At 35.3% G+C, this 23,889-nt stretch overlaps 2 protein-coding genes across 5 annotated transcripts; both read left to right on the top strand.

Annotated features, from left to right (window-relative positions):
- Positions 1–95: 95 nt before the first annotated feature.
- Positions 96–17,941, top strand: RasGAP1 (Ras GTPase activating protein 1). Of its 4 annotated transcripts, XM_012373025.2 has the most exons (16): positions 96–232; positions 420–572; positions 10,029–10,149; positions 10,271–10,540; positions 10,654–10,810; positions 10,887–11,074; positions 11,151–11,486; positions 11,576–11,777; positions 11,847–12,065; positions 12,158–12,282; positions 12,386–12,520; positions 12,648–12,689; positions 12,773–12,879; positions 12,961–13,204; positions 13,396–13,737; positions 13,832–17,941. In XM_012373025.2, exons 3-16 carry the CDS (start codon positions 10,133–10,135, stop codon positions 14,385–14,387), a joined length of 2,940 nt encoding a protein of 979 aa, XP_012228448.1. In that variant the 5' UTR covers positions 96–232; positions 420–572; positions 10,029–10,132; the 3' UTR covers positions 14,388–17,941. The 4 variants fall into 4 exon arrangements, with proteins under 4 accessions (XP_012228448.1, XP_012228445.1, XP_012228447.1 ...); XM_012373022.2 differs by lacking the exons at positions 96–232; positions 420–572 and adding an exon at positions 6,010–8,735; XM_012373026.2 differs by lacking the exons at positions 96–232; positions 420–572 and adding an exon at positions 8,742–9,563.
- A 472-nt stretch (positions 17,942–18,413) lies between these two features.
- On the top strand, positions 18,414–23,889 carry Asph (Aspartyl beta-hydroxylase). The gene is made up of 9 exons (XM_012373148.2): positions 18,414–18,646; positions 19,963–20,160; positions 20,262–20,624; positions 20,688–20,962; positions 21,086–21,170; positions 21,414–21,488; positions 21,859–22,104; positions 22,181–22,558; positions 23,283–23,889. Exons 1-9 carry the CDS (start codon positions 18,595–18,597, stop codon positions 23,483–23,485), a joined length of 1,875 nt encoding a protein of 624 aa, XP_012228571.2. The 5' UTR covers positions 18,414–18,594; the 3' UTR covers positions 23,486–23,889.

Genomic DNA, 23,889 nt, shown 5'->3' with positions numbered 1-23,889 from the left:
GCTGAGAACGGAAACCTATGCAAAGAACAATGAGATCCTTTTTTTTCCACTTTCTTGGCTCTCATGGCTTTGATCGTTCCTCGCTTATGTGCGTGTGTAGGCGTGGCAAAACAGTACCGCACAAATTAACTTGTTGTTAAATGATCGCTCGATTTCAGTCTTCCTTTTTATTCCGCTCGGTAGTCTTGGGAGCCTCTATTGTTGTGAAAGAACAGACGCAACAGGTGCGAAGGTAATTATCGCGTAACGTATATACGCATTTCACGCACTGCCTCTCTCGACTAAAATAAATCATTGAATATATTCGCATGATTTTCAATACTTTGACGAGAGGTTATCCTACTCTTACGCGTTGTATCTAAGTATTAGAATTACGAAAGTAAATCAGATTTAATCAATAAAACTATTTTTGCTTTAAGGTGTCAAAAGAATCAAGAAATGGTGAGATTGCGCTATTCACCACAATTCATTACAATCTTGTGAAAGCTGTCTCGAGTACAAAAGAGAGGTAAATTTGCGGTAATCATAATCTCTGGTGCGGTGGCCAATGCGATAGTTGGATAATGATTATGGTAAGTCGCTTTCTGCAAAGGCGGAGAAACAATAGCGCTCCGAAAAAAAATTGTTCTATTTACGCAATTCTAAGATATTCACGAGGTCTGTGTACGACACTCACAATTATCGCTTTGTCGCTCAGGTCCCGTGCGGTCCTTGCTTACCGTTTGGCATCTTTCTTTCTCTCTCTTTTTTTTTTTTCACGGAGTTTCTCCATTTCGCAACTTTTCTCTCATTATAGTGCGAGTCGCTGTAGTTGGGAAACGTCGGCTCGCTTTTCCGCGGAAAGCAATCAATGACACGATCACCGCGTACGCTCGTAGTATTCGCGTGAGAATAACGTGGTTTCCTCCGATCTAGAAACCGTTCTTCAACCACTCGTACAATTGTTCTGCCTCACAATTACGCGCCTCAGACGACTGATTTCTTTCTCCGATTGCGTCAACTCTGCGAACGATCAAAAGAATTACGCATAAAAATCGGTATATTATTGGGGTAAATGTTTATTTTTTATATATATCTTGATATGTAATCATATTTTATATTGGTCGACTCATCACTATTCTATTCTACAAGTATACCATTTTCTTTCGCGTATATAATTATTTGTTTAACAATAGAAACGGAGCGTGAGTATCGGAAAAGACGCGATTAAAAAGGCATGATTGAATTATAAAGTAAATGTCTCAGTAGTTAAAAGTTAATTAAAGGTATAATTTTTTCTGTTAATATAATATTTTTCTCTTATTTTTTTTGTATACACAACAAAGATTAAAACTTATTGAACAGAAATAAAACCAAAATTACGATTATTAATTGAAAGTCAATTAAATATTCGCAAAAAATGTTGGAAATTTGTTTTCAAAATTGATCGAAGATACTTCTTTATGTTTGTAAATATTAAATAATCAGTGTTTTAATATGTGATCGGAGATTGGGACATGTCCGGTCACTGGGACATTTATTTTATAATATCGACGGAAGCTAATTACAATCACCATGGGTCGCGGCTTTTTTTGTCTCATTCATTTGTCTACTGAATGAGGTTTTGTGAAAACCCCTCCGAACGGATGGGCTTCCTCCCTTGTTTGCTACTCGATAAGTTCGCTACCGCTTTCTACGTTGTTTGCGATCTGCAACAATGTATTTTTCTTTCTAATTATATCGCTAGTGAATAACAAGTATCGATTCCACTGTACGAATGTTAAGTTTTCCGATACATTTAAGGATTTATTTGCCTATATCAAATATTACGTAAGACTGTTAGAACTTAAAAACAGTACCTATAATCAATGATAGAAAAAAAAATGAGAGGAGGGGAGAATCGCATAAGTTGATCGCTCGCGCGCGCGTATTTATCTACGCATACGCAGCGTCGCGCCATTCACGAATAATGGTGAATATTCTGCTTCAATTCGAACATGTGTATATGTGGACAAGTAAGCGAAAAAATTGGCTCGAATCGACGGAATAATTTCCGGTGCCAGGTAAGGCGAGCCAAGCATTTTGCCGGGCAGTCCAAACGACGAGGTTCGCGCGTATGCGTTCGATGTGCAAGCACGCGCGCGCGCGCGGACGAGCGCAGCGGCTTTATATTTAGAATTTAACCATCGAACAAAACCGGGAATAGAGATCAGGCCACATCCGGAACCCCCGTTAAACGTGGCACGCCGCCGTAGGGACGAAAGGTCAAGATGATCGACCAGACGGAGGACAAAACTCCACAAAAAAGCGCGGAGCTCCGCAAAAAAAAAAAAAAAAAAAAAAAGAACGCGAAACAGAAAGGAATCCGTGATCCGGATTGCGCGTGTGATCGCGTCATCCGTAAAGATCGACGGCAATTAAACTTTTCCAACGCGACGGTATCTTCGATTGCGACGACAATTACGAAAGGCCGTAAATCATTTTCGCCGCGGCTTGAGATCTCCACGGTGGAGCACACCTTTGTTTAACCAAGTATTTACGCGCGGTGCTATCGTAATGACGAAGTAATTATATTTTCACGATGTGTACGAGACGACGCGCGCATCGTACCGTAATCATCGCGAGCGCAGAAGATAATAAGTCATCTTAATCGTGGGAAAGGCCGCATCGGTCGCGTTCAATTTCCGTGTCGCTCGCATGTGTCCGCAAAGATCCGGTGATATAACGAGCGCGAAGTGCACTCAATACCCACGCACGCGGCTGTACGTACATACACAATGCGCGCGATATTATCGCACTATAGTACGTGCGTCATTTTCGCGAGATTTTACGCGTGTGCGTAGTATAAAATAATATCGCGCATCTGTGTCGTGCGATATAAGAAAATCCGCAAGAGTAAGATGTTTTAATTTTAATTTAATTGTTTTCATTGCATTTCTAGGCGCGCGAATGTGTACAATACGACGCTGCTTTCGAATAATGTACAGATAGCAGTCCTTCGGCCAAATCTTTCCCAAGAAAATTAGCTTGACACTGCGGTGACCACGTGCGAATATATTTGCAGCTTGTCTGTAGAGCCAATAGTTGTTCACAGAAAATATAGAATTTTTTCTTTTTTTATTTCTTTTTTTAAGTGCAGGTGAATAATACGGGAAATTTTACTAAATCATGATGTCACAAAATAACGGCGAGCATCCGGGAGCTTTCCTTATTCTTGATTTGTTCGTGCATTGCTATATAATAACTTTCGCGAGTATAAGTATTTTTAGAACTTATTATATATTTAAAATAATCTAAAAAAAAAAAAACGAAAAATTGACTCCGTGCCCATTTTGCGCATACAAATCTATTATCCCGCGTTCGTCATGTCCGCGTAACTACAAAACTGCTACCGGCTTTCGTGGCTGAAAATAGGAGAACATATATATTCCGAACTCTTTCTGAGACTTCTCCCTGCCCCGAATCCTAGTTTCCTACATCCGGTGGAGCGCCATTAACAGCGCACAATGCTCTCTCGCGTCATCGGCTAGTTTTTCCTCACGGCGCGCACTGCTCCTTCCCACTGCGCGCGAGTGTCTTTGTGACCTATACTTGCGAGCTAACGAATAAGTCGCTCAATATTGACTTGCATTTTTATTGCGAATGAAGAAGATGTCACAATGGATGTAAAAGGATTGAAAGTAAAGATATGAACGTAATATAAAAATTAAGAAAAATTATATCTGCCACGAAATCAAGTAAAGTATTCTTAATATACGTACATTTAGTTATCTTTCAACATGGTAATTTTATTTTTCATCTCTTCGCTTTTATCAAACTTCTTTCCAGATGTTTCTTTAAAAACAAAAACAAATAGAAATTGAGATCAGCTATTATGAAACTACTTAGAAAAGTTTCATAATGGGTGCTCTAAGCTGTGAGTGAGATAGTCTAAAAATTGAAACTTTGCAACTATGTAATGAAGTGCTTGCGCGCAAAAAAATTCGATAACATCGGAATACAAAAACTCGTATCTAAGCTAAATAAATATATTCACCGTTATAATTAAAAAATAATAAATGTATTAAGAGTGTTTTGATTTTGTAGTAAAATATTCTTTTCTTATTTATATCTTTACTTTTCGAATCTTTGTACCTTGCATAATCGTAGTCGAAAATGCATTACAAACAAACTGCAGACACGCACTCGAACTAAATAAGAAAAAAATCATCAAAACCGAATCAGATTCACTGAATTAGTTGATCGTTCAGAAAATGTAATGCGATATTCTTTACGCGTATCACCTTACTCATTATGACGCGTATCTTGACGACACATCGGCTCTTAGAATAGAGTTAATAATAAAGATTGCCATCTCTCGAGAGTGAAATATTCTCTTCAGAAGTACTGAATTGTCGAAAATTCACGATAATAAGAACATTTGGAACTCACCTTCCAAGGACCGTCAACGAGACTGTCGAAGAAAAAAATAGCTGTGAGATCAACGAGGATATATTTCACAAAGTCATCGAGAGTCATTCTTCGTGCTCGCTTGCTTTACGTAGAAAAATAAACTCGCAGGAAGAAGGAGTACGTCATATATTGACAGTGTATATAGTAGCACGTACGATCTTTGACTCATCGCGTCGTGGCTGCGTATCGATCTCGTCCTTCGTTCGATCGTCCCGTCCCCTTGCATAGTTTTACGCTGCTCACGCTGAATGGCACGGACGAAACGATGCACGTGCTACGTGCATTACGGGGCCGGGGACGCATGCGCGCTCAACGTAAACCGTACGCGATTGTCACTACCACGACTTCATTCATATTTTTTCCTCGTAACCGCTCCACCCGTCCCATTCACGCGCTCGCTCGATCGGGCCGACCTAGTAGTAACGCAGCCAGAGTCGCGTAGTCTTTGATAAAACATCGCTGATAATGCTCCACATCGGTCAGCTGCCGTATTTATGTGCGATTACCACTTACTTTTTCGCGCTTCCGAGCCTCCTCCTTCCTTCTCTCGAGTCTAAACTTTTCTCTTTCAACCGGAATCTTTAAATATTTACCTTTTAATACTCACTTCACTTTGAATTTAAATACTCAGAATAGCGTCTTTCGATTCCACTTAACTGATATCTTTTTATTTAAAACTGCTATGTTCTATTTATAGCTTCGCTAAACATTTTTCTTTTCAACTCCCAAATGGAAAACGTACGTTTACTGCTTGAGGCATAAAATAGGAGTAATTCTCGTCTAAATTAAACCTATTATGATTTTCTAGAATGTGCAAAGATAGAAATTGTCAAGATTCTCTCGCTCTTTCTTTTTATAGCCGTCTGAACAAACGACAGTTGGTTGGGAAAGCGCAAAAATCCATAAATTTCGTGGTCTAATCTATTTCTAGCTTATTTTTATCATTTATTTTCTTTCTTCTTCCTGCATCTCGAGCTGCATTTCAGTGTACATGTAACACACGGTTGTCTGTCAAAGTGGTTGGCTTTACTCATATGCAGCGACCGCGTAATATCCCCTTATTAAAACGGAAGTATTATGTAAAGCTATAAGTTTTGAATTACGTAATCCAAGCTTCTCTATTTGCACAGTCCGTCGTGTGGAAATATGTGGCAATAAGACGCGCGCGCACGGGAAACGGGCGAAAGCCCGTAATTTTCTTTTGTCTTTTCGTTAAAAGACGCGGACATGATTTCCTACTTGTTAATTACGCGCCACATTGCATCGTCTATCGCGGCGCGTTGCGAGAAGAGCGCTTGCATTCACATGAGAAATTTCGCGAAAGTCTCGCGAATGTGTGCGAAGCTAGTTACATTGAGGCTGCTCTGTGGACATACACAAGCCCTCGTAATTAACGGTAAATTAATTATGGATCTCTCGGAGTGGATATTTAGATAACGCGATGCGTCGTTAGAGAGAAGAAACGCAACGGTGAAAAGAATAATTGTTCTATCGCACATTTGTACACGTCGTTAGACCGCGAGTGCGCAGTCATTATCGATTTTGCGAAGATCTTTCGCGGATAGAAGGAATCAATGCGTCGCTTTCAATACGATATTGATACGTTAATCGCGAGTAGCGTGGTGCAATCTTGTTCGTCCCGCGTCAAAATAACAAAGGGGAAAGATAGCAAAATTATCGCAAGTTCACAAGCGATGTGTGTAAAGTCCTCTCTCTTTTTCACGTTTCTCAATGACCTATCAATCCGCGAGCTGCTCCTTCGCCGAGAGAGATCCCTCTCAATTTTTCCCTCGTACGGGGATCACTAACCCAGATTGCAAAGGTCCCGCCGAGTCGCGGTTATTCTTTTCTCGCGATGAAAAATTCCCAGCGCACACGTATCGCCCTTTCAAATGCAACTTCCGATGCGTCGGAGATGAAGCTCTACGTTTTTTTTTTTTTTTTTTTTTTTCTATTCTGAATCTCCGTCTCATTGCATGCAACAAGAGTGTCTAAGAAGAGTTCGCGAAGACTACAATGTATTGTATTAATAAATGCAAAGGGGAGAAAAAGGTGGAGAGATAGAGAGAAAAAAGGGGGGAGAGAAGATCGGAGAGACGAGACGCGCGTGTGCGAGAGAAAAGAAAGAAAGAAAGAAAGGAGAGATGACGATATGGCCCGTGGAATCGCGCGAAGAACGAAGAGAAGCGAAGAGGGAGAGGAAGCAGGCCATTGCGCCATCAGGAAGTGGCTCACCACTTACACATGCGTGCGGTTAATCAATGTAAACTAATACTCGCTCGCACGATGCGCGCGGGCGCACACATACTTCTCCTCCCCACGCACTCACGCACGCACACGCATCGCACACACGTGCGCGTGCACACACAAGTCCATTCCCTCTCTCTCTCTTTCTTACGCCGTGCCTGCTCCATACACGGGTAGCAGACAGACTTAACGCATTAAAGATACGGAAAAAATATAGGCACCGCTACATGCGAGAAAGAAAGGAAGGAAAGAGGAAAAGAGAGACGAAGAGAGGGTGGAGGGATCACGCAAGCGGCGGTTTAACCCTGCGCGTATACATATACATATAATGCTACACGCGAGAGACTGGAGGAGTATGCACGTGCCTTTACATACTGGACACCGGGTACATGTCATTCTCGTAACGACCGGTCGTTGTGCCACAGGCATGCAAAAATCCGCTGGCGGATTGTCACGTAAGGAAATGAATGAGCGCACCGGATCGTCCGGGAAAAGTCTTGCGCGTGTATACTGCGGTGCGCAATGATCTCATTGAGCAGCGCGGACGACTGAGAAAAAAATAGCGACGCGGGAGATAGAGAGAGAAGAGAATAATCACTGTATGTATAATTTGCTAAAGATGTTCGCGATATACAGTCATTAAGATAACTTATTTTTGTAACCGTTGATTTTTTTCAGCTATCAAACGCGCTAAGCAATTTATAGCGTGATAAAATTAACTTTTTATATTTGATTTCATCAGTTTTGTGTAAAAGTGAAATAATATTCTCGCAATAGAGAGGCACCGCATTTTGGTGGCGAAAAGGTTAAATTTATAGGTCAAGAAGATACTTCATATTCCTATCTTTTGCTTCGTTAATCAAGTTTTGGGAAATTATTATCAGCTTAATTCAAAATTTAATTTTTTTAACTCGCATTATTTACGCTCGCTATATCATAGTAACGATTTTAGATCATCTTTGTAATATTGAAATACGTATTTATAGTATCACGAAATCGAAATCAAAATATCATATGCTTTGTTGTTGAAATAAGCTTATTGATAAAGGAATTCATTGACCAAAGTTCCACGCACTCTGATTGTTATTGATATGAATGAAAATAATCTGCGGTTACAATTATCAGTACCGCTCCATAATCGAAAGCTTTTATTTGAGTAATTATTGCTACATTTATAATTAATAGTTATTGTTAATATTTACATTAGACATCAATATATATATATTTATTTAATAATTTATAATAATATAAATATCACTCAAATATACACATCATAATATCTTCCAGATTTGCTTTAAATTTGAGCTTTATGCGTTTATTAACCAACTCTTGAACTAATTAATGAATTATCTGAAATAATTTCGAATTTTTTAATCAATAATTACGAATGTTCAGACATGCGTTTGATCCGAGAATCTTTAATCGAAAAGTATAAGGCAATAAATATATATTTAAAATATATATATATGGTAAAATATATATGATAAAAATATTTATGGCAAATAATAATAATTCTGGTTTAAGTAAGTAAAACTTGTGTGAGAGCTACAGATTTCCATAAGATGGAATTTCAAACAAATATTATCACACATTATCTTTCTTTAATCAATTTAATCAAAAACTAAAGACGATACTCGACGATAATGCGTGGTACTTGGATGCATTTTGTAACAATTGACTGTTAATTTAAGAAGAAAATTATGAATATAAGCATAATAGGTAACTCATTTTCTAGTGCCTCTTCTATATACGCTCTTTTCTTCTATATCTATGAAGCGCGTGCTTCGTAAGAGAGACGTAAGAAGGAAGTAAATGGCATCGCGTGATAACGGGAGGGGATGCAGCGTATTACGGTGGCGAACACCGATGACGGTGGCCGACGGAGAGGGAGCGGTGGGCGCCGACTCGTCTCGTTACGCCCCTGCCTTAGACCCATTCACAGAATGAACGCACCGCCTCGCGTTCCGACCGTGTAGTCACTCAGTAGTGTCATGGAGGTAACATGGCCGAGGAGACGCGCCTAGTCCGCGTTGAAGAGAGGCTAAAGATCAAAATCGGTAGGAATGATACGCATGGCGAGTGCGGGCGTGCGTGCCGTGTGCGAGTGTTCCTCCGCGTGCGTGAAGACGCGCGCTCGCCGTACGCGGCGGATCCCGTAGGGAACGTCCGATTTCACCGGGACGCGCGATCACCGAGCAGTTCGCCCGTGCCGCGCTCAGGATGTCACCTAATTCGACTCCTACGACACTGCAAGTCCACCTTTTGCTGCCGTCGCGCGAAATCGACTTGCAAAACGGCGACGTGCGCGCGATGCGACGAATCCGTCGAATCTGTCGGCGACGGACGCGATTGACGGCGACGTCCAATTTTCACGCGAAATTCGCCAGTGAACGACGCGTACATTCCCGACTCCCACGCGCCGTTGTCCTCCTACACGTGTGTGCGTGTGTGTGTGTGTGTATGCATGTGTATGTATGTATATCGCGCGTGTGAAGTCGCGCGTGTGCATATATGTGCGTGCATGCTGCGCGTGTGCCGCACGATCGTACAGCGAGAAAACCGTGTGATCGCGAACGGATATACCAAAAACTCCGGCAGCCCTGCCTCCGGTCGAATGCACGATCTCGTCTCGATATCATGTCCGCGAAACCGATGCGCGTTTTTCCTAGTGATTTCCGACCGTGATCGAGCGCGTAAAGCATAAAGAACAAATAGTTTTCTCATACTCGTCAATGTTTTACGAGTTTCTGCAAGTTTTTAAAATTACAATCTTCTAATTGCTCTAGCAGCACCTAACAAATAATTGTTTTTCTACCGTCTCACGTAAAACAATCTCAATATATTTATAAATAATGCTTCTTAACGTGATAATAATTGACATTAACGTAAGAAAAGTTACAATTTATAGTATTTGGAAAAGTTAGAATAAAATTTGAGAGTTTATTTTGAAATATTTTATTGCGTGATAACATTATAAATAAACAGTTTAATATAATGTGAAGTGGCTAATTAATATAATTAGAATAAAAATATACTGCCTTACATAACAATAATTATTATTGACAGTCAACGACTTAATAAAAAATAATAATTATTTAATGTATGCTAAAAATGACACTTATGTGCCATGATAATAAAAAAAATTTATATATGTTTGCTAATTTATTTATTGATGTTTTTCTAATATTTTGTCAAAGAATAGTTTTTTGCTGATTGAAAGAGATTGTAATAATGTAATATAGCTGAACGGTACAAATATACCGTAAAAATATCATAACATAATGTCTCAAAATTACTTTTCAAATATGATTGATTATATTGCTTATCATTTTTTTTTTTTTTTTATACAGGAGAAGCAAAAAATCTTCAAAGTCGAAGTCATGGATCTCCAGGTATACGAGATGTTTATTGCGCCCTGTCATTGGACCAAGAGGAAATATTCAGAACGACGACTATGGAGAGAACTCTTAAGTAAGTATCAACTAAAGTATCGTCTTGAGTAAGTATTTGCTTCATTGAAAGATTTATTTTGCTTGAGGTACAATTTAAGATGCACTATTATTTACAAGCACATATTTTAAATTCTTTGCAGCCCATTTTTCGGAGAGGAATTTCAATTTGAAGTGCCCAGAAAATTTCGTTATCTTGGCATTTATGTATATGATCGGGATAGACATTTAAAGCAGGATAAAATTTTGGGGAAGGTAGCAATAAAGAGAGAAGATTTAGCAACATATCATAATAAAGAGCATTGGTTTCCTCTAAAACCAGTCGATGCTGACTCTGAAGTTCAAGGCAAAGCTCATTTGGAACTTGTTTTGCAACCGCAAGTTGAACATGCTCAGCCTAAACTTACAGTAAGGTGAGCAATAATTAAACCATGTATATTCTGTATCAATCCACATATAAAGTCAAAAGTTGGAATTAATTCTAGAATAAGATTCTATTGGTAATGATTGATTTTATGCATTGCAGAGTAATAGAATGTAGTGAACTAACCATTAAAAATGGTAGCTGTGATCCCTTCGCAACTGTTACAGTCATCTATAGTAATGGTAAACAAATATCAAAACGCACAAAAGTTAAAAAAAAAACAGCATCACCATATTTTAACGAAACATTTGTATTTGAGGTGAGAAAATTACTTCTTAAGATTACTTTTTCGCGTATACAAATAGTACATGAAATTGATTTTCTTTCTATTGCAGCCAGAGTTAATGGAAGCCAAGGACAAGGATGTCTCTCATTATTCTATCGAAGGAGCTGAGGTTGGAGAAGTGGTTGTTGGCTTGTGGCACGCGTCCCCTGGCATGGGAGAGCAACCGGTGTTCCTCGGCGAAGTTCGAGTCACGCTGAAAGGATTGCAGAAGCAACCAACTAGTACAACAACTGCATGGTGTGTGCTTCTCTCATTTTTCATAATCGTCACGCGTTCAGTCTGGAGTGGGATACATTATTTCATTTGCGCATAGGTATTTTTTACAACCTAGAGCAGCGAAACATCGTCCAAGTAAAATCCCGAGTAACTCAACACCGCCTGGTACGTTACCAGGTTTGGGATCGTTGCGTTTGAAGATTCATTACACAGCTGATCATGTCTTTCCATCCGAAATGTATGATAAACTTAAGAGTCTATTATTACAAAGCGTCAACGTTCAACCGATAACGTCGTCGGCTGTTTACATATTGGGTGAAATTGTAGCTAGTAAAATGGAAGCTGCACAACCATTAGTTAGAGTATTGGCGCATCACGGACAATTGGTGTCCGTAATGCGAGCACTTGCTAGTCATGAAATTTCTAAATTGACGTAAGTAATCTTATTTTAATTTAGACGTCGTGCAAACATTAACAACTTGTCATGTAAGTAATGATTATCAAAATCCAATTTTGTTTCAGTGATCCGACGACAATTTTCCGCGGTAATACATTAGTGAGCAAAATGATGGACGAAGGCATGAAATTAGCTGGTCTTCATTACTTGCATAGTACTCTCAGACCTGCAATGGAACAAGTCATTCTTGAAAGAAAACCATGTGAAATAGATCCAACTCGTGTCAAGGATGGCAGTACGATAGAAACAAATTTGGCGAACTTAAAGGTATTAAATCGCAAATGAATCGCGTGTCCTTAAATCGACAAATGGTACATTGATCTGTTTTCTTGGAAGGAATACGTTGAAAGGGTATTCACGGCTGTAACAACATCGGGAATAAGATGTCCGCCCTTAATGTGCGAAATGTTCTGGTGTTTAAGAGAACTCGCCGCAACTCACTTTCCAAAAAATAAGGAAGTGAGATACTCGGTGATCAGCGGATTTATTTTTTTACGTTTCTTCGCTCCTGCAATACTGGGCCCAAGATTATTCGATATCACTACGGAACAAATTGTAAGTAGTTCAAAAACAGCATATGTTATTATAAATTTTACATTAATAGAGTTTTCCACTAAGTTTACATGCTACGATGTACGTTATTATAGGACTCGCAGACTAATAGGACATTAACATTAATATCTAAGACAATTCAAAGTCTCGGGAATTTGGTATCTTGTAGAGGAGGCGCAGGGAGTGTTTGTAAAGAAGAATATATGGAGTGTGTATATAGGTAAGATGTCAAACGACTTTAAGAAAGATTAGAATTAATATATTGTATTAAAAAAAAAAACAAATTATTTCGGTTTTATCGCATATAACGTTTGTCTTTGCAGAGAATTTTATACGGAAAGACATATTCAAGCAGTCAAGCAATTTCTGGAGTTGATATCAACTAGTAGTAATAGCAGCGGGGTCACCAAGCAGTGCCCAGATATGTTGCAAGAACAATCAGTGGTACTGAAAGAAGGGTACGTTTATTAATATACATTTAAACAATATAAGTGTTAAAAGCTCTTTGAGATATCGCACTATTATTGCACTGTAAAAGTGTAATATCAAAACTAAATTACTGAAAACTTTGTATATTTCTAATAGAATTTACTTTCTCTTTATGCACATCACTGATTGTGATAAGAGGTTGGTGTTGTCGCAGAATAAATTTGAATTTATCTATCGATATATTTCTAGAAGATATTTTAATTACAATTGTTTTTTTACAGAGTAATGATTAAACGGGCACAAGGCAGAAAACGATTCGGTCGTAAGAATTTTAAGCAGAGATATTTTAGACTTACTACACAAGATTTAACGTATTCTAAAACAAAAGGTAAATATATTATGATATAACGCGAGTGTTTTTTTTTTCTTTTAAAGAATAAAGATATAAAAATACATAAACAATTTACAGGTAAAGAACCTTTGTGTAAAATATCACTAGAGGAAATTTTGGCAGTGGAGAGACTACACGAGGACTCTTTTAAAATGAAAAATATGTTTCAAATTATTCAACCGCAAAGGGCATTATATATCCAAGCTGGTAATTGTGTGGAAGAAAAGGAGTGGATTGACATTCTTACAAAAATATGTCAAACAAACAGCAATCGTTTAGAAAAATATCATCCAAGTGCATACATCAATGGTCACTGGCTTTGGTATGTAATCCTATCTTAAAAAAAGTATTTTTTTATTACTTTCGTAGAAAATATTCGAAGTTTTCAAATATTCAGTCTTGTTAGGTAGAGTTAGAATATGTATTAATATGTTTCTTTGTAATTGAAAGAATAAATAGCGCGCGTGTAACGTGTGTGTCTAATTAAATAAAATATCCATGTTTCTCTGATAGTTGCCGAGCAGTTGCTGAAACTGCACTGGGGTGCAGTGAAGTATCGCCAGGTATAGAGGCTGGAATGCGAATAAAATTAGATCCAGATCGTGATTTGCAGAGGATACATTCGTTGATTTTTACAAATATGCCACGTCTCGAGACATTGATGAATGCGTGTGAATGCCAGGCGGTTTATGGTGCTAGTGATATGTGTGTTATACCGGAGGGAGGATCGCCTATCGAAGATGTACCTTCATGCTTCAAGACTTTAACCGCACTAAGAGAAGCTGCGTACGCGTTGCAGCGCGAACATAGAGCCTATTTTAGAAGACTGGCACGCGACACCAAATACGGCAGCAAGTATGTAGTACACTTTTGTTGTATTTTGATTAAAAAAGTTCTTTCACGCATCGTGATGAGATGAAGCAGCATGAACAATACTGTACTTTCGTAGACAAGCTCCCATTGGTGATGACAACTACCTCCACTTAGCTAGTAGAGCAGGATTTGATAATCAGTTATCGAAGCGGACGTACGAAATGGACGGTCTAAATCAACGATGCATAGAGATGGAACATTATGACACGGGATTCTCTAGAAGAATTGTCGACAGTCAAAGATACGACGATACGTTCAGGAAGTGTCTTGATTCTGACTCCATTAATCGTAGGTATGAAAACGAGAGCAACTTATTGCGGGGATATGAAAATAACAGCGATACTATTAAAAGTATCCAAAATGATCTCAGAAAATTCGATCATAGCTTAAAGAATACATTAAGATCTGACAAATCGGAAAGAAACGGTAACGAAAATATGGAAAATAATAAAAGGCTAGATAACACCAGTCTATTGACAGCAGATAGTATTAATCTATCAGGTACATTGTCGCGGAAATTGGGTAATTATGACAACACTAGAGCATTAGATGAATGTACGTTGACGAGACGATTAAAAGATGATGCTCCTGACATATCTTGCAACTCAATGAGTGAGCGTGGCAATCATTAATTTATCTATGATGTACAAATACAAGTTGCACGTTCCTATAAATTTTTAAAAAGATAAATTTACGACGGATTTACATTAGTCGGTTTTTTTTTTTTTTTTTTTTTAAAGCAGTGCAGCCTCGCCTCTTTGTAGGTGAGGCTATTTTTTTATCTATATTATAAATAAGATTATGTCTATTTTTATTATGTAAATTAATAAGTCTGCTGCTGGAGATAGTTTTTCTCTGTTGTCTGCATTTTGCAATGAGTTGCTTCAATTTATTTCACGGATATTGTATAAATAAGAGGAAGTTGTGTAACAGAATGTAATTTAATGTACCTTTTGGTTTGTTACCATGCTGTGCAGAACGTAACATTTTGTCACCACAGAAATCTCTACTATTTATTATTTATTTATTTTCACCTCATTTTTCGATATATTAAACATATATGTGCATAAAACATGACACTGGCTGTGTTAATTGCACAATTTTGTAATCTCATTCTTTGAAAAGTCGAGTTCTCGCTAATGTAAACTCATTGTTAGGTTTATGTAATGTTATATAACAATTATTATATTATAGAAAAATTAATTTAACCTTGAATATAATTATTGTTACCTTTGATTAATACATAATTCCATAAATTTTAGCACAATTTCTGCATATTTCTCTATTAATTATCCAATTTCAATAATCGATATTTATAATATATATCATTATACTACAAATTTATATAAAAGACAAAATTGAAGAAATGCCTGTTATCGTTGAATAAATTTAATTATTTTTTAATTAAAATTTTTAAAAATTTTAAAATATATTTATTGCAATAATATTATATATGCAAATTCAGTTAAAGTGGAAAATATAGAAAAGATCTATTATCACTAAAATGAGTAAATTTGCTTTTACAGACTTAAACACATAAAAGTATTTTTTACTGCATCTACCATTTTAAGTTTTTTTTTTCTTTTGTTAAAACAATTTAAATTTACATTTATTTCAGAATGTATATTAATAATGTTATATTTTACAAACTATCTCAGATAGCTAAATTTATCGAAAAATACATTTTACAAAAGTATGTCCTACTAATTTTGTTGGCAGAACGTCAGTAAAAATCTGACACAGTCTACTAACAGAATATGATAGCAAATTAGTGATAGACTCTGCTCAGGCCAGACCCGTCAATATGCTGTCAGATTATGTCAGCAGATTCAGTTAGCAGAACATAAACTTAATATGGACAGTTGATGCCAAATCGAATCTGCTAGCATACTGCTAACATTTTGTTTACTGGGTACTCTATATATACTTTTACATAAACTCAAAATTGTTGAAGATATAGAAAAATTAGATCTGCTAATCTTTGCTGGAGACAAAATATGTGCAACAAAAAGATCTTTGCAATTTTAAATTGTTGGTGAATATTAGTTTAATGTTTTGCTTTCACGGTGTTCATATATTGTATGATTAGAATTGATTATATATTGATTATATATTGAATGAATATTTGATCGATTTCCTGTGATAGTATGTAATCAGCATTCATGATAACCTAAGCTACAAATTTTTTACGAAATATATCATAATTAATTTATAATCTTTAGATTTTTAGATATTTTTAGATATTCGGCATTTATTAAAGGACTATACATCTATATTATCCTTAATTGGATAACTACAGTTAATAATGATTGTAGATTGCTATCGATAACAATTACTGTTTTATTCTTTTAAAACGTTTTTTAGAAAATGTTAACATGCAATGTATACATAACGTTTGCGTCAAGTACCAATCTTTTTTATTAATATAGCTAATTCTTTGTGTGAAGCAATCAATTAATATAAAAATGATAAATACACACACATTATACATATATTTATGTAAAAAATTTAGTTTCTTATAATTTTTTCAGAGCAAGTCTGAAAAGTGTTGACAATATCTTGTTTCTGTTGCAATGATTTGTAATTATTTAAATAAAATTGGAGAGAAAGATGGGAAGAAAGAGAGAGAGAGAGTAAGAATGTGTGAGTGCACGCGTGTATATATCTAAAAACGTTTTTCATAATCTGATGAAGTATAACGATGATTACATTACATGTAGAAATGTCAATTTGTTCGGCTTCAACTGAAAATGTTACTTTTGTATTATACTTATACTACAGCGGTTTATAATATATACACGAAATTGCGAAAACTACGGAAATTATACGTTTCGAAATGTTATCTCGTATGTGAAACAAAAGCCATACTAATATTATATAACTACAATCCCTCCATTCTAGTAGTGAACTGACACAATAACAAAGTAATAAGAAAAGCCAATTGTTAAAGAAGAAAGTGTACAGCTATCGTTACAATTCAATAATTATATAACGCAGATATTATACAATTTACAAATATTAGATGTACAGTGTACAGAATTCTCTTTTCCATTTGTAGAAAATAGATCTCCATTCAACATTTTTATCTACTTGCTAGGCTTAAGATCTAAGATGATAATTTTAGTGAATCCGTAGACAAATCAAATCGTTTATGAAATAGTTGAATTATCTAAATATTGAGCGATTAGGATACCTAGTTTGGAAACTTAACATATCCATGCAAAGGCCTTTGTGTGTATAGAATTATCTTGCTATTCAATGCAGAGAAGCTAATGTTGCGTAAATTATTAAGTAAAAGTATTAGACACAAATTGATGAACAATTTTACATGATGTTAGTTTATTATATAGAAGATTCCTCTTTCCTTTCATACGATTATATTGTATAGAGAAATACAAGTAACATCCTCAAAGTGAAACTCAATCGAGTCAATTATAATTCATCTAAAGTTAATGTTCCAAGTACCTTGTACTTGAAAATATGAAGGTGTAACGTTGCTTATATAATCGGTTGTTAAATCGATTGTTTATTGTTACAGTTGCAGCAAGTTTTCATTCTAAGGATTTAACATTGTGTTCTCTCTCGTCTTCTAAATAGTATTGTTAATTCTGCATTGCATTTCCAGATTAGAAATTTAATATAACTTGCGCATTAGCAACAGCGAATGAAAAAGTTTATGCTTACGTTATTGTGTGTCAATCAGAAAGATCTGTTATGGAATTTTTTTGCACGAAAACTCGAAATATTGAAAAATAAGTTCCACGATAGATCATTACATGTGATTCACAGATGATCAAATATTATTTGGAGAATCTTACAATACTGCATTGAATCATCTCGTAGCGTTTTTGGAAGTTCAATGCAGACACTTGGTAATTCTACTTATGAACGGTATTATTTATATTAATTTTATTGTATTAATAATTTAATAACACTTTTATATACTCTTTCGTTGTGTTCACCAAGTAACTGTTATCTTGTAGAGAACCTTAGCATAGACCGTGCCTTAAAATATGTCGAGGACCCAAAAATATTTCTCTTAAATCCGCAGAGCATTAGAGAGATATAATAGATTATTTAATTGAAATCAAGAATATTAGTGTTAACGCTCTGTATTATATACCCTCCGTATATTTTAATATTGTACATATGTTTTCTGCAATAAATAAAATGTCCTCTAATATAATTAATGTTTATTTGTTTTAGATGTCAGTGTCTCTAAATTTATTGAGGCCCATACTTCTCTAATATCTAATGTATTTGACATTTTATATTGATTATAATAATGAGCTATTATTGAAGAAAGATAATATCTATGAAAAATAATAAGAAATTATTTTTGATGCAAAAATACTTGGATATGAAAAAATACACTTTAAATAATAGTTTACAAAAATGTAAAATAATTCTGAACAAAATAGTATAATAATATGCAATGTTTTCTAAAAAATAACTTAATATAATTTTTATTAAACTAAAATGCAAGTAAGTATAATGATATTTATTGATATGATAGAATGCTGATAAGTAGCAACTGATACAATTTAAAAATTTATGTACATCGATAAAACTGAGTTTCGTCAATTTGTTTTATCGATTAAAGTTATTGATAATATCGATCAGTGCAATGATCTAAAGAATGATGGAAAATATTCACAGATGGCACATGACGCGCTAATGACGTCACGAAATCGCATAGGGTTTTTCGCACACGCAGCATTGATCCACCATCCGTAAATCAAATTTTTGTAGAGTGGTGCGGCGGAGTGTGCGACGTTTGAAAATTCAAATTCTTCGAGACGCTCAACGGCACTCGAAGAAACGTTTACCTCCCGAAGAATGTCCGGCGATGTGCAGCCAAGAAAGCGGAAGGAAAAACGGCGGAAAAAAGGTAAAGAGAGACTGGATAGTACATGCGAGCGCATTTGACATCGCTCTTTCGTAACACGAATCCCATGGCTGTACGATATTTTTAGCGACGTTTGTTTTCTTTATTTTTATCGTCATAAGTACGCGTTGCAGTTTAACATAACACTACTTTTGTTTTCAGGAAATATCGATCAGAATTACGCTTCGCTCTCCGCTCTTTAAGCGCGCGACGCATCGCGTTACACGATTTCGAGTGTTTTTATGTTTGCGGATTTATTAATCGCTGCAACGTCCCGTCCTGAAACGCAACGGCCTGATACGGAACGATAATGTTGCGAGTGTACATAATGCAATATTATTCTTACGATCCTCCATTAGATTCCAAAAATATCCGTGCATTGTAGCTTGCTTGCTGGGCGATCATGCAAGGCATGACATATATATTATCTCAATTTTGATTCACTTTATATAAGTCGCGTTCATCTGAAATATCCATCTTGTGAAGACCGTCATAAGAAATATATTTATAGTAACAAACGCTTGTCGCGCTTAAATTGCCATTTCCAATTTCGAATACACAATGCGTAATTGTACCATTAATTACAATGTACAATCTTTATGTCTCACCGTTTCATAAGATTAATATTGTATACTTAGAATCGTTCTTTGGAACATTGATTGATGTCGAAATATTATACACACGTTTTTTTTTCAAATAGTAATCCTAGATCAATATCGGATGATATTAAACGAGCACTGAGTTGCTAGTTGATACGACATTAAACTGTTCACAAGTACAGCTCTCATTAGATATGTAAAATGTTTCATGCGCTCCAAGAAAGTTTGGCAAAGTTACTTAAGATAGAAAATGTGGGTTTTAGAAGTTCAGGCCAACCTACCTTTCAAAAATAGATGAAACTGTATTATCCAGTCTAAAAGCATTTCTCGTTAAGTTATCTATAAATTGTACGCATCTTTCTGTTTGTGTACGTGTTGCATCTATTTTCTAGGTTTTATAATATCCAATTTACTCATCAAAAGACTCAATTAAAATTTAATTACAACAATGAATTACTTATATTTATGATTATTGGATTTTTTATTTCTATACAAATGTCAATTCTAAACTTTGAACCGAAAGAATCATATTTTCTCATCATTTTACATATCTAAACTGTATATAAAATTAGAGCATGTACTATATTTGATGTCGCTTGTTGTTTACACTTTTTCAAAGAATAACAGTATTTTCAGTGGCACGATTTTGTTTCAATTGTGCATTATGTATGAGAGCGTTATTAATAATTCAAGCACTTTAATTTGTTATATTATGTTTAGATGATGAAGATACTGGCACCCCACCGCCTACTTTGATTAGTCCAGCCGATACGTCTACCGAAAATGTTACTATTCATATTTATAAAGAAAGCAGCACGGGTGGACATTGGTGTGCGCGAATTATATTTTTTGTTTTACTGGCGGCTCTCGTTGGATTGATTGGTTTAATAATCTTCGAACACAGAGGGACTACAGATGGTAAATAAAAAAAAAAAAATATTTCCATCAAATATATGGCAATTAAAATTTAAGGAAAAAACTTTGATATAATATTTTGATGATACATTTTATATTTTAAGTTGATATACCAGTAGCGTCATCGCAGTGGGCGAGTATATTTGAAGGCTGGGTAGATGATACATCGCCTGATCACGACGATGCATCGCACGACCAGGAAGAAGCAGCAGAAGAGGAGGAATCGAAGGATGAAGAAGGCCACGACGAGGAAGAATCGACAGAAGTTGAGAAAGAAGAAAGAGAAGAAGAAAAAAGTATAGAACAAAGTGCTGAAGAGGATGAAGGAATTGGCGAAGAAGAAGACGAAGAGATAGAAGAAACAGAAGAAGACGATGAAGAGGGACAGCAAGAAGAAGAAGAGGAAGAGGAGGAACAAGAAGAGGAAGAGGGACAAGAAAATAGTGCAGAAGTCGAAGAGGCAGATGGTAAGTGATTTGCGAAACATAAAAATGTTTTACATTTTTTTTTCATAAAAATGATGCCTTTAGAAGGTGGAAGTCAAGAGGATCAAGAAGAAGATGAAGGTATTGATGAAGGAGAAGATGATGATGGCCAAGATACCGGTATATTGGAAGAAATTGATGAAACAAATGGAGATGAAGATGACGAAGAAAGTAATATACCGGATGATTTCGATGTGGAGCTCGATGATGATACAGAAATAACCGATAATTCCGAGGAAGAGAAAAATGACGTATCTGAGGAGTTCACAGGTATACCTGGCGTTAACGAGATGGACGATAGCGCTGAACCTCTAGAAGAGGTACGTATTATTATCTTTATATATATTCTAATCAATCACATTTATAATCTAATTCTTTTCAAATGTTAATTGCTTCATATTAAGGACATTTTTGTCGTTAAAAGTTCAATGCTTTTTAACTAGATAGAAGGCGAAGAATCTGAAGAAGACATAAACGATGCAGATAATGAGCCCGAAGAAGAGGAGATTGAAGAAGAATCCACTAGCGGTGAGTAAACGTAATTTGCGACAAAAGAATTTTTAAATAATGACATGACGTGAATTATAAATGTATGTGATCCTCCATGCTCTTTTGTTTAACTCGATAAATAATATAACATAAGAATAAATATAATATAAGCATCAGCTACATATAAGAATAAAAGAAAAAAAAAGATATCGCTGCTTTTACATTAATTACTTTTCTATAGTGAACAAAGTAACAATCAGAAATAACATATGGTGGTTGCAGTGGCTGTGAAATTCGGGATTGGCGTTGCACTTGTCGTTGCTGCGCATTTTGTTCTCGTTAGACGATGGAACAATGGTAAATTTTTTATTAAACACATTATCTTATATCGACACACATTTTTATAGCATTTAACGTAAGTAGAAAGAAAAGATTACTTAGATATTAATTGTCTAACAATATATTATTATATGCTCTGCAATTGAAAGGATTAAATTGGGATTTTTAACAGGTAAGTAATTTAGATATAAGTAAAATTATAATACATAAATGTGGAAGTAAATTTATAACATATAATAAATTATTATAAACAAATAAATTAAATTAAATTAAATTTATTTATTTATTTATTTAGTACGTTTCAAAAATAACTTTAGAATTAATAGTTTATTATACTTGTTTTGAATTTATTCACAATTGTAGAATAATGAGTGACTCTATTTTTCAGTTGACACGCCTGATCTATCAAGACGTAATACAATAGTTCCGCCCCCTCATATTAAGCAAGTAATTAAATCAGCTGAGAAAGCAGGGAGCAAAGCATCTGTAGAAGCACAAGTAAAAACTTATGAAGACTTGAAATCTAAATACAATAAATTGCGAGAAGAAAATGTTTCCTTGACCGACGTAAAGAAACTAACTCCACAAGATAAAGCAGCACAAGTAAAATCAACTCGAAACACAGCTAAAGAAGGTGTAGTTAATAATATGTGTATCTCATTGATAAACTGTATATTTCACAGATTTATCTCTTTAAATTTTTCTACTAGAAATCGATACTAGTCGGGATCAATCAAAAGTAATATCATCTGAGGAAGAGGAAGAAGATTATGAATTAAAAACATCAGCAGGCGAGCGTGTTTCCAGGGTGGAAGAGTGCAATAAAAAGCAAGTAGAAGAAGATGAAGGTAAGGAAGAAGAAGAGGAAGAGGAAGAGGAGGAAGAAGAAGAAGAGGAGGAAGAAGATGAGGAAATCGAGAATGTTGATGATTCAGAATTAATAGCTAAGCTTGAAGCAAAATATGGAAAATTACCCACCCCACAAGACAGTGAAGCTGAGGAGGAAGAAGAAGAGGAGGAGGAAGAGGAGGAGGAGGAGGAAGAAGAGGAAGAAGAAGAGGAGGAAGATGAAATTCCACAGTGGAAACGTAAATAATAAATTAAGTAATATACAATGTATATTTTAAATGCATGCGTGCGTGTATGCGTGTGCGTGCGTACGTGCTTTTGTATGTGTGTATGTATCATATAGAAATAGAACTTTTAATACACAATATGTCTGAAAAATAACGCGATTAATTTTTTTTTTTTTGTGTAAACGTACTGATAATTAGTGGCTAGGCATCCGAACAATCATGATAAGGATTCTCGAAGCGATTCCGAAAACAGACCTGCAGAAAGCTATTTACGCATTGATCTACTCGACACTGCATTGATGGGACATGCTTTGAAATAAATGATTTTTATACACACGATTAGTGTTTGAATTAATATAGCATCAATCCCGTTATTTTTCAGACATATATACTGTGTATATTCTTTTTTATTTTAAAGTACTTAACACAATATCGTTTATATTTATTAAATAATAGAAATTGGTATGTATTATAGTTCTGTAAAATACTTTGTTGCCATCACAATTATTAAACATCACTATTTCTCAATTATAAATCATTTAAAATTTGGCAGATGTAAGATACGATTAAAATGAGCATGGAGGATCTTATAATCGCAATAATCATTCTTTTCATTTAATCCATTAAATGATTTCAGCTATGTAAGAAGTTCATTATAAGAATGTTTGTGAATTATGTTAAATAAATATATGTATCGTTTTGCGTAATTCTCACTAAACTATTACTTTCTAAACAGGTGTTAAAGCAGTTAAGGACTTACATGTGGAATCTCAAGCAAAAAGACCTATTCAACAGACAAAAATAGAAACGAAGCAATCAGACAGCAGTCAATCCAATAGTGATAAGGCTTTAAATAATATATCAAATATAGATGACATAATTGTCTATGAAGAAAATGATTCTGTAGAACTTCAAATTGATAAAGAATTTTACAATTAAGATAACGTGTTATAGTAAGTCAATTTTGATAAACACTTCTCTTCTCAAACTAAACTGTTACCACTTCTCAACAAATAATGTTATATTTGTATTGCAAATTATTAACGTGATGTGTGATTTGTAGTTAAAAAAATTAGAATATGATATGAGAGAATCATTCTTCCTTTATTCTTCATTTTTAATTTATTATTTAATTGTTTTCCGTTTGTTGCGCACAATGTAACAGTTCGAAATATCTCGATTTTGTTAAGGCTCAATTAATAATATACATATACCAAAAAATGAAATGTGCCAAAGACATTCGACATTTATAAGAATGACTGATATAGCATGCATTAAAATGAATTTAATTTATCATCATATCTCGCAACTGTTTAAAAGTTAATAAACTATGATAAAACATA

The sequence above is a fragment of the Linepithema humile genome, chromosome 7 (assembly GCF_040581485.1).
Source record: "Linepithema humile isolate Giens D197 chromosome 7, Lhum_UNIL_v1.0, whole genome shotgun sequence".
Taxonomy (NCBI): Eukaryota; Metazoa; Arthropoda; class Insecta; order Hymenoptera; family Formicidae; genus Linepithema; species Linepithema humile.
The sequence above is the reverse complement of the archived record's forward strand: the minus strand, read 5'-3'. Positions and strand labels throughout refer to the sequence as shown.